The 12323-nt window shown below is 37.0% G+C and overlaps 1 protein-coding gene and 1 pseudogene across 3 annotated transcripts in view; one reads left to right on the top strand and one right to left on the bottom strand.

Annotated features, from left to right (window-relative positions):
• The window catches only part of EGF (epidermal growth factor), an 89318-nt gene that overhangs the window by 42706 nt on the left and 34289 nt on the right, over positions 1-12323 (bottom strand). For all 3 annotated transcript variants that reach the window (XM_033105271.1, XM_033105272.1, XM_033105273.1), the window contains 2 exons: positions 10837-10959; positions 9648-9770 (listed from right to left, as the gene is read on the bottom strand). In XM_033105271.1, coding sequence (XP_032961162.1) covers positions 9648-9770; positions 10837-10959 — 246 coding nt within the window. The remainder of the gene's footprint in view (positions 1-9647; positions 9771-10836; positions 10960-12323) is intronic.
• Positions 770-2382, top strand: LOC117022576 (60S ribosomal protein L30-like; annotated as a pseudogene).

The following is a 12323-nucleotide window of genomic DNA, read 5'->3' as shown; positions in this document are numbered from 1 at the left end:
ATGAAAAATAAGGTTAAGATTAGTGTTAAATCAGATTTGTGGAAATTTAGTAAAATCAAGTGCAAATAAAAACACGTTATTTTGAAAAGAGTAACTTAAATAAAGATCAAACATTTATGAATTGCTGTGGTAATGGAGATATTAACAGAAAGAAAAAAATTCAAATCTAAAAAAATTAAAGCAAAACTCTGATTTTGGAAAATGACTCTAGTTTCCATTAAGTTTCTTTTATATCAACTAATATTTTTAAAGTCATTAATCATCAAAATATTTTAAATGGAACTTGGGCAAATGATTCTCAAGTTCATCTGTAAAATTGATTTTATGTGTAGGGAAAACTAAAAATACTGTATTACTGTTGTTAGGTGTAAAAAGAGAATGAGAGACTCTTAACAAACACCAAAATGTATCATGAAAGTACAATAATTAAAACAGTGGGTAACAAGTGAGAGAAGAGAGGAGAATAGAACCATATGGAAAGCTTATTTTAGAAAAGACTCAAGTACACATAAGAATGTAGTGTGTGATTAAGGTATTTTAATCATTGAGCATATGAAAGATGATATAATAAATGGTCAAGAAATAACTGAGTAAGGATTAGGGCAAAAGTTAAATTCCTAACCTACATCACATACCAAAATAAATGCCAAGTAAATCAAAGATTAAAATACAAAATATATATCATAGAAGTTCTAGAAGTTTTGGCAATCAAGTGAGATTATGTGTTGTTATGCTTGGCACATAGTGGACTCCATAGCACATTAACACTATGCACTTGAGTATATTTGCCAACAGGTACACCACATTGTTTTAGAAGAAGGTCAAGTCTCATAGGCAGGCACAAAGGTAATAGGTAATTTCCAAGAACTTCATTACCATCCATCCATTTTTATGTGCCTGATTTCATAAACACATATGGCATCCAGACTGGCTTATTCTCCATTATCTCTGACACAAGACTATACAATATCAATGTTTGCCTAGCTTTTTCCTTTCTATTTAGCTATACTAGTAGATTCAATAAGAATTCTACAAGAAGGTATCTGAATATGTAACCCTAAATCTGAGTTGAGAATATCCATATCAACTCATAATGTACTTTTTTTTTAAATAGTGTATTCCTAGACCTGATCCCCCAAAAGGCCTAGAAACAATGACTACTTAGTCTCAGATTATGTTCTGTATACAGTTTCTCATCAAAAGGAAGAAGCGCTCCTTAACAGACTGCTAATTCCAGTTCTAGGGCACAGAATGTACAAGACAAGCCTGGCAAATATGTGCTACAGGTAACAAGGAAACTACCAACGACGACTAGGGTCAGGAGCCCATTTGCAGAGGCTCCTACTGGCCAAAGAGGAGATAGTGTGCTCATCGGTAAGGATAGCAACTGCAGCGGGTGGAAACATATAAAAAAATTTTAAAAATCCAACACTTATGCTGCCTTCACTATAAGAATTGTATCTTGAAGTAACCAAAGAGTTACGAGAGAAAGTTTTCTTTATAAAGGTATTCCAATTAATAATTGAAAGGAAATACTAGAACTAGATATCACCATTTGAAACTCTTGCTGAAATAATAAATCTAGGAAATGATTGTTAATGACGGCCATTCCCTGAGAGATTACTGGGCTATTTCTTGCCTCCAGCCATTTTGGCAGCTCCAAGGTGTGTTTAGTTGGTGCAGTCTTGTACCTAAAGAAGGAAGACGGTAGCCGAAAAGAAGACAAAAAAGGTTGTTGGAGTCAACTCTAGGCTCCGACTCATTACAAAAGGTGCAAAGTAGGTGCTGAGGGTGCAAGCAGACTCTGAAAATGATTGACATAGCAAAGGGAAGCTGGTCATCCTTGATAACAACTGCCCAGCATTATGGCAATCCGAAATAGAGTACTATACCATGTTGGCCCAAATTGGGGTCCATCGTGACAATGTTAATAATAGTGAATTGGGCACAGTGTTTGGAAAATACCACAGAACATGCACATTGGCTATCATTGATCCAGGTGATTCTATACCGTTTCCCCGAAAATAAGACCCAGCCAGACAATCAACTCTAATGCGTCTTTTGGACCAAAAATTAGTATAAGACCCAGTATTTATTATATTATATCATATCATATCATATCATATCATATCATATCATATCATATTACATTATATTATATTATATTATATTATATAAGACTGGGCCTTATATTATAGTAAAATAAAACCGGTCTTATATTAATTTTTGCTCCAAAAGATGCATTAGAGCTGATTGTTTGGCTAGGTCTTATTTTTTGGGGAAAACGGTATCATTAGAAGCATGATAGAACAGGCTGGTAAAAAGCCAATCACTCAATTTTTTTTCTTTCTTTCTTTTTTGTTTTTTTTAGTCGTAAAATAGGCCAGAGCTTGTTTCTAAAATAAAGAAAAAGAAAGACTATTGGGGAAGTTTATGATGTGTCTCCAGGTGGAAATATAACCACACCTATGAAGTATTCTTGCCAAAAATGTCAAAGCCAAGTCTGATCAAGCCTTTAGATCTAACTATAAGTTTTTAGAAGAACAGGGGATGACGTCATAAAAATAGAGGCATGAGGCAAGCCTCTTGAAATCTCCCCTGGAATTTACAACAAATTGAATAACTAGAACTCTACAAAGGACTCCCTGCACAGCAGACCGGCAAGACTAAGAGGCACACTACTGAATTCACCTAAAGGTGGACAAATTACGCAAGCAGGGGAGGAGGGAAGGGAGAAGTGCGGAGATGGGGCCAAGCAGATGCAGAACGAAGACCTAGATTGGTGCTCTGAGCTCCCTGCATCCCGGAACTACCGCAGCTGCGGGACAGGGAAGAACTCGGACTGCTAGGGCTCCATTTATGGCCCACAGGGGTGAGGGGACAGCATATAACACGGCTAAATACAACAATCAAGGCAGAACCTCGGAGCAAAGACTGATGAAGAAGGCTGAAAATGGTGGTTTAAGCCCTCACTACCGAGCAGAAAATGGAAGCCTTAGGCACTGAGACTAGCCGCCTCCTCCCTACCCTCCCAGAGCTCACACTGCCCCCACCTCCCAGTACTAGAAGTGGAACAGTAGCAGTGTCAGATCAAAAGAACAGAATATTTGCAGTTCTGAGAACTGTGGCCCGGTCTCACAGCCCAACTAGTTCCAGCAAAGAGGAGGGAGCTGTGGAAGCAGGACGGGCTGTGGTGGTGGTCGCCACCATTGCTCTGGACCACCACTCACAACCCACCCCGCCCTTGTCCCCACCTATCTGGGCGTATCCCTGCAGGAGTAAACAGAACTGCTGAAACACACGGGCTCTGAATCTGGTGCAGGAAGAGCTTTGGAACTTCAAAAGTTCTCCGCATCCCCTCCGCATCTCCCGCCACATGGACGTGGCACCCTATGACTCAGGTGAACTGTTCACAGAGGAGAAGCCCACCTTCCAGGGAATCCCCGCATTGTGTGAGAAGCTGGAATAGTGCAGAGAAAACATAACACTACAGTGTGAGAGAGGAAAAAAGGCTGCAGTCGGAGAGAAAATAGAACAGTCTACCAACACGTACTAGAAAACAAAAGAAAGACTTCTTACTATCAACCTGTTGCAAAACCCACTGCTGTAGATGTCTAGGAAGAGAAATAATAAGTCATTAATTGCCATGAATAACCAAGGTACCAAAACAGATCAGTAAGAAAGTGAAAAGTCTCCAGAAAATGAATTTAAAGATATGGAAATATGTGACTTAAATGACAGAGAATTCAAGATTGCAGTACTGAAAAAACTCAATGAGATGCAAGAAAACACAGAAAGGTAGTTTAATGAACTCAGAAACACAATCAAAGAAAAACATGAACATTTTACCAAAGAAATTGAAATTTTAAAAAGAACCGAATAGAATTTCTGGAGATTAAGAACTCAGTAGAAGAAATGAAGAATGAAATAGCCAGCTTAGGTAGTAGAGTTGACCAGATGGAGGAAGGAATCAGTGATATCAAAGATTAAAACCTGGAAATAACATGGATGGAAGAAGAAAGAGACTTAAAAGAAATGAAAGAACTCTACAAGAACTTTCGGACTCCATCAGAAAGAGCATTATAAGAATAATGGCCATACCAGAAGGAGAAGAAAGAGAGAAGGGGACAGAGAGTATATTCAAACAAATAGTCAATGAGACCTTCCCAAACTTGTGGAAAGAACTGGATCCTCGATCCAAGAAGCAAATAGAACACCTAATTACCTCAACCCCAACAGGCCTTCTCCAAGGCACATTGTATTGAAGCTGTCAAAAATCAATGACAAAGAAAGAATCCTCAAAGCAGCCAGGGAAAAAAAGACAGTAACCGACAAAGGAAAGCCTATTAGATTATCATCAGATTTTTCAGCAGAAACTCTACAAGCCAGGAGGGAGTGGAATCAAATATTCAAACTATTGAAAGAGAGAAATCATGAGCCAAGAATAATATATCCAGCAAAGATATACTTTAGAATATACTTCAGATATACAGAAGCTGAGGGAATTTTCTAACACATGACCTGAACTACAAGAAATACTGAAGGAGGCTATTTGAACAGCAAAAATAGTGATAATTTGTGATAACCAAAACATAAAAGGGGGGAGAGTAAAGGCCTGAACTGGAATATTGGAATGGAGAAAGTAAGCATGCTGAAGAAAATGGAATACTCTAAATATCAAACTTTCTTTTACATAAACTTAATGGTAACCACTCAAAAAAAAAAAATCCAGAACTGAAATATATAACATTGTAAAAGAAGGAACAGAGGTAAAAATCATAGAATACCACCACACAGAATTAATAGACAAAACAAAAAGGCAAAGAAACAATGGAGACACAGTCTTACCAGAAAACCAAAGATAGAATGATAGAAAATCCTCACATATCAATAATCACCTTAAATGTAAATGGACTGAACTCACCAATAAAAAGGCACAGAGTAGCAGATTGGATCAAAAAACTAAACCCAACCATAAGCTGCCTCCATGAGACACATCTCAGCTACAAGGACAAACATAGACTCAAAGTGAAAGGGTGGAAATTGACAGTCCAAGCAAATGGTATCCAGAGAAAATCAGATGTATTCATACTGATATCAGATGAAACAGACTCCAGGATAAAAAAGGTAACAAGAGACAAAGATGGACATTTCATAATGATAAAGGGGACTATAGAACAAGAAGACATAACAGTCATCAATATTTATGCCCCCAATCAGGGAGCACCGAAATATACCAAGCAACTAATAACAGACCTAAAGGGAGAAATTGACCAAAACACAATTATACTAGGGGATCTAAATACATCATTGACAGCTATGGATAGATCATCCAAACAGAAAATAAATAATGAAATAGCAGCCCTAAATGACACATCAGATGAAATGGACATAATTGACATTTATAGAGCACTTCATCCTAAAACATCAGACTATACATTTTTTTGTAGCATACATGGAACATTCTCAAGGATAGACCATAAATTGGGACATAAAACTAGACTCAGCAAATTTAAGAAAATTGAAATCATACCAAGCATATTCTCTGATCACAAGGCTTTGAAATTGGATATCAACTGCAAAAAGAAAGCAGGAAAAACCACAAATATGTGGAGATTAAATGACATACTTTTAAATAATGACTAGGTCACAGAAGAAATAAGAGGCGAGATCCAAATATACACAGAAACAAATGAGAATGAAAATACATACTACCAAAATTTTGGGGATGCAGCGAAAGCAGTTTTTAGAGGGAAATTTATATCATTACAGGCCTATCTCAAGATACAAGAAAAATCCCAGATAAATAACCTCACGGTACACCTTAAAGAACTAGAAAACGAAGAACAAATGAAACCCAAGGTCAGCAGAAGCAAGGAAATAATAAAAATCAGAGCAGAACTAAATGAAATAGAGAACAAAAAGACAATAGAAAAATTTAATGTGATAAAGAGCTGATTCTTTGAAAAGATTTACAAAATTGACAAACTCTTGGCTGGACTCACTAAGATAAAAAGAGAAAAGTCACTAATAAATAAAATCAGAAATGAGAGAGGGGATGTTATCACGGATGCCACAGAAATACAAAGGATCATCCAAGAATACTATGAAGGACTATATGCCACCAAATTCGATAACCTAGAAGAAATGGACAAATTCTTAGAAACATATAGCCTTCCTAGGCTGAACTGTGAAGAACTAGAAAATCTAAACAGACCGATCACCAGTAAGGAAATTGAATCAGTCATCTGAAACCTTCCCAAAAGCAAAAGTCCGGGACCAGATGGCTTCACTAGTGAATTCTACCAAACAGTCAAAGAGGACCTAACACCTGTCCTACTCAAACTCTTCCAAAAATTGAAGAAGAGACAATACTCCCTAACTCATTTTATGAGGCCAACATTACCCTGATATCAAAACTAGGTAAGGATAACACAAAAAAAGAAAACTACAGACCAATATCTCTGATGAATACAGATGCAAAAATCCTAAACAAAATTCTAGCAAATTGAATGCAACAATGTATTAAAAAGATTATTCATTACGACCAAGTGAGGTTCATCCCAGGAGCACAAGAATGGTTCAACACACACAAATCTATCAATGTGATACATCACATAAACAAAATAAAGGACAAAAATCATATGATTATATCAATTGATGCAGAAAAAAGCGTTTGACAGGTATAACATCCATTTATGATTAAAACACTTAATAAAATAGGTATAGAAGGAAAATACCTCAACATAGTAAAGGCCATATATGACAAACCCTCAGCTAATATCATAATTAACGGTGAAAAACTGAAGCCCTTTGTTCTACATTCAGAAACATGACAGTGCTGTCTCCTATCACCTCTGCTTTTCAACATAGTGTTGGAAGTCCTCACCAGAGTAATCAGGCAAGAGAAAGAAATAAAAGGCATCCAAATTGGGAATGAAGAAGTTAAATTGTCACTCTTTGCAGATGGCATGATACTATACATAGAAAACCCTAAAGACTCCACCTAAAAGCTATTAGAAACAATAAATGAATACAGTAAAGTTGCTGGCTACAAAATCAACATAAAAAAGTCCATTGCATTCCTGTATAATAACAATGAAATCTCAGGGGGGAAAAAATTCCTTTTGCAATTGCAACAAAAAGAATAAAATACCTAGGAATAAACCTAACCAAGGGTGTGAGAAATCTATATGCTGAAAACTAACACACAATTTTAAAAGAAATTGAAGAAGACATAAAGAAATGGAAAGACATTCCGTGCTCCTGGATTGGAAGACTCAACATAGTTAAAATGGCCATATTACCCAAAGGAATATACAGATTTAATGTGATCCCCATCAAAATCCCAATGGCATTTTTTAAAGAAATAGAACAAAAAATCATCAGAGTTGTATGGAACCACAAAAGACTCCGAATAGCGAAAGCAATCCTAAGAGAAAAGAACAATGCTGGAGGCATCACACTCCCTGACTTTAGCTTGTACTACAGGTCAACAGTAATCAAAACAGCATGGTATTGGCACAGACACACAGACCAATGGAATAGAATTGAGAACTCGAAAATAAACCCACATAAATATGGACAGACAATTTTTGACAAAGAAGCAAAAAACATACAATGGAGAAAAGACAGCCTCTTCAATAAATGGTGCTCAGAGAATTGGAAAGCCACCTGCAAAAGAGTGAAAGTGGACTGCTGTCACCTTGTACCAAAATTTATTCAAAATGGATCAAAGACCTAAGCATAAGACTTGAAACAATAAACTGCATAGAAGAAAATATAGGTACTAAACTTATAGACCTTAGGTTCAAAGAACATTTTATGAATTTGACTCCAAAGGCAAAGGAAGTAAAAACTGAAATAAGTGAATGGGATTATATCAAATTTAAAAGCTCTGCACAGCAAAAGAAACCATCGACAAAATAAAGAGGCAACCAACTGAAAGGGAGAAGATTTTTGCAAGCAACGCCTCTGGTAAGGGGCTAATATCCAAAATATACAAGGAACTCATACAACTCAACAACTAAAAAACAGACAACCCAATTGAAAAATGGGCAGAGGACCTGAAGAGACATTTCTCCAAAGAGGACATATAAATGGCAAAAAGACAAATGAAAAAATGCTCAACATCACTAATCATCAGAGAAATGCAAATAAAAACCACAATGAGATATCACCTCACCCCAGTTAGAATGGCTATCATCAACAAGACAAATAGTAACAAGTGTTGGAGAGGCTGTGGAGAAAAAGGAACCCTCATACACTGTTGGTGGGAATGCAGACTGGTGCAGCCATTATGGAAGGCAGTGTGGAGGTTCCTCAAAAAATTACGAATAGAATTACCGTATGACCCAGCAATCCCTCTCCTGGGTATCTACCCAAAAAAATCTGAAAACATTTATTCATAATGACGTGTGTGCTCCAGTGTTCATTGCAGCTTTATTTACAGTGGCCACGACATGGAAACAACCAAAATGTCCTTCGATAGATGAATGGATAAAGAAGTTGTGGTATGTATTCACAATGCAATACTATTTGGCAGTAAGAAAAGATGAAACAGTACCATTTGCGACAACATGGATGGATCTTGAGACTATAATGCTAAGAGAAATAAGTCAGACAGAAAATATAAAGAACCATATGATTTCACTGATATGTGGTATATAAAACTGAAAACAACAAAAGAACAAGACAAACAAATGAAGGGGAAAAAAAACCTCATAGACACAGACAATAGTTTAGGAGTTACCAGAGGGTAAGGGGGCAGGGGAACTCTAGAAGAGGGTAAACGGGATCTAATACATGGTGATGGAAGGAGAAGTGACTCTGGATGGTGAACACACAATGTAAGATATAGATAATGTATTATAGAATTGTACACCTGAAATCTGTGTAACTTGACTAACAATTGTCACCCCAATAAACTTTAGCTTAAAAAAAGAAGAAGAAGAAGAACAGGGACATCACAGAAGTACCATCAGTAAAATCTAAAATGTGAGAAACTACAGGAAAAAAATGGTTTCTTCAACAAATACTTGCAAGGGGAAAAAAAGAGGATAGAGAATCTGAAGAACAAAAGACAGGTGTATCAACCTAACACAACACATAGAACTTGTCTGGATCCTTATTCAAACAAAGAAACTTTTAAAAAACTGTTAAAAATAATTTGAAAATTGACTAAATATTTGATGTTATTAAGGAATTGTTATTTTTTAGATGTGATAATGGTATTGTGATTATATCTGAAAACTGACTGGATATAAGATGATATTTGGAAGCTACAGGTAGTTTTTCAGACATAATAATATATCATGATTATGTTTTTAACATGCTTATCTTTTAGTGATATATAATGACATATAAAATATGGATAAAGAAATAAATATATACATATATATATATACATATATATATATATATACACATATATATACACACACATGGTTCCCAACCTTAGAGGTTTTGATTTAACAGGTGTGGGGTAGAATGTAGTCATTCATGTTTTAAAAAGCAAAACAAAATAAAACTGCAAAGTAATCCTGATGCATACTGCTAATTGAGGACCACCAACCCGGACCACAGGCACCTTAGAAACATCAGTGAAAACGAAGGAAATAACATAGTAAATACTTATTGTGACTTACGGTGACACCGTTTCCCATCAGGAAGCAGAACAAATCCTCTAGGGCATGTGCAATAATAGGATCCAGGGATGTTTTCACACCCCAGAGTACAGCCATGATTCCAAAAGGCACATTCATTGACATCTGCACAATCACAGCAGCACAACACAGTCAGGTGGTTATGTTTGAAAATAAATTGTAGTATCACTAATATATCTGCCCAAAGTAGGGTATCTCACACTTGTATCAGCTGTACCTGACCATGAAAAGACTGTTTTTGCTAGTAAAGGATGAAAGAAGTCAGTTCAATTATCATAAAAGCCATTTTTATTCTGTTGTAGTGTATACTTTCAAATAAGGATTTTCATACTAGAATTACCCTTGGGAAAAAGTAGTACTGTTTTCCCGAAAAGATAGAGCCACTTAAGGCAGGACTGTTGACAGTTCTTGACAAGGATGGTACATCTCTTCTCTGCTCTTCAGCCTCACCATGCTGACAGGAGCCCACACGTAAATGTGGGCACACCCCCCAGCAGCGTCTGACTGGCTGACACCCAGCCTTCCAGGTCAGTTCTATGAGATGTCTCCCTCCAACTAGTCCCAGGTAAGCAGGGGACTATACCTAACAGGTAGATGTCAAGTTTACCTGAAGTCTCACCCCAATTACTTCCATGACTATAACCATTGGATTCTTTTCTTCAGTCGTTCACTGGGGCTCCCGGGAGAAAGGACCCGAATTTCTCCTGGGCTCATTAAATTTGGCCTGGAGTCTCAAATAAGAGGATCCGTAGGTGACCAGCTTGCCACACATTTCCTACAGATTCCCACTAGACCTTGATGGCATGTGATGTGGAGTCACAAACTCTTTGAGAATCTTATGATAGTTATGGAACTATTTCCCTAAAACATTTGCAGATGCTGACATTTTACACACAGTCAAAACCACAGAGGTCCATGGAGTCCACTCAGCAAAGCTCTGCCTTATGTCAACCCTGCGTAGCCTCTGAAAGCATTTGGTCTAGGAACACAAGACATAAAGAAGGCCTGAAAGTATTACGAAAGCTTTAAAAACGGGGAAAATAAAATTGTTTTTCTGGGGAAAGAAGTGGAGGGGAGTGGAGTCATTTCACATTGAGGCTCCGATGGCCCACTAAAGACCAGCCGCTGGCTCGGGTGTCTATCTTTGCTTCAGGTAGCGCCTGCAAATTACCTTCACAGTACTTTCCATCTTGGCTTAAAGCATATCCCTCCGTACACGTGCACAGGTGGGACTTAGGTTCTTGTCCACACACGCTGCCTCTGCAGTTGCCTTTCAGTTTGCAGAGTTTCTGATCTAAAAGAAAAGATAGTTTGTTTGAAGCAGAGGTGTGTTTTGGCAGGGGACAATGTTTGATCCCTTCATGGTTCTTAAGATGTCTAATCTCCCTGTGACATCAACAGGGGTGTTGTCTTTCACAGTGGTGGCACTGATTTAGGGTCAGATAGTTTTAGCTGGATTCTGTCAGAAGCCCGTTTATTTCTCTAATTGTATTACTCCTACGAAAGCTCTCAGGATAGGGCATCCTAATCAGCTGGAGATGTCATTCCAAACACTAAGCACAACTTAGCTTTTCATTCTGATTTACTTTTATATATAAAAAAATAAAGTACATTCTGAAAATGAAATATCTCTTTAAGAAACAAAAAAGTTTGAAACCTAAGAACATCTCTCTCTTTTTTTTAATTAATGTTTATTGGGGTGACAATTGTTAGTAAACTTACATAGATTTCAGGTGTACAATTCTGTAACACATCATCTATATCTCACATTATGTGTTCACCACCCAGAGTCATCTATCTATCACCATATATTTGACTCCATTTACCCTCTTCTAAACGGCCCCTACCCCATTACCTCTGGTAACCACTAAACTATTGTCTGTGTCTATGAGGTGTTTTTTTTTTTCATTTGTTTGTCTTGTTCTTCTGCTGTTTTCAGTTTTAGATACCACATATCAGTGAAATCATATGGTTCTCTATATTTTCTGTCTGACTTATTTAGCTCAGCATTATAATCTCAAATCCATCCATGTTGTCACAAATGGTCCTATTTCATGTTTTCGTATGGCCGAATAGTAGTCTATTGTGTATATATACCACAACTTCTTTATCCATTCATCTATGGAAGGACACTTTGGTTGTTTCCATGTCTGGCCACCACAAATAGAGCTGCGATGAACATTGGAACACATATATCTTTATGGATAAATGTTTTCAGATTTTTTGGGTAGATATCCAGGAGAGGGATTGCTGGGTCATATGGTAATTCTATTCGTAATTTTTTGAGGAACCTCCACACTGTCTTCCATAGTGGCTGCACCAATCTGCATTCCCACCAACAGTGTATGAGGAAGAACATCTTTTCTTAAGTATAATATTTATAGGTCAGATCTATATACTTAACTGTTTTTAGGATCATTATTTAAAGAGCATCTTTCAGACTTAATATATACCATTACCATATATTTTATCCCCAAATTCTGAGTTTATTGCTGCCAGTGTTCCATATTTTACAAAATAGCACAGGGTGTATAGCAAAATCTGCTCAGTGAGGTAGGTGCTTGGGTTGAATTAGCCAAATGTATTGAACAACAAATGGCCAACGTGGTAACTTGGATTTCCATACAGAGCCAGAGTCAAGAGCTAAACTAGTAACAC

This window comes from Rhinolophus ferrumequinum, chromosome 5 (genome assembly GCF_004115265.2).
Source record: "Rhinolophus ferrumequinum isolate MPI-CBG mRhiFer1 chromosome 5, mRhiFer1_v1.p, whole genome shotgun sequence".
Taxonomy (NCBI): domain Eukaryota; kingdom Metazoa; phylum Chordata; class Mammalia; order Chiroptera; family Rhinolophidae; genus Rhinolophus; species Rhinolophus ferrumequinum.
The sequence above is the reverse complement of the archived record's forward strand: the minus strand, read 5'-3'. Positions and strand labels throughout refer to the sequence as shown.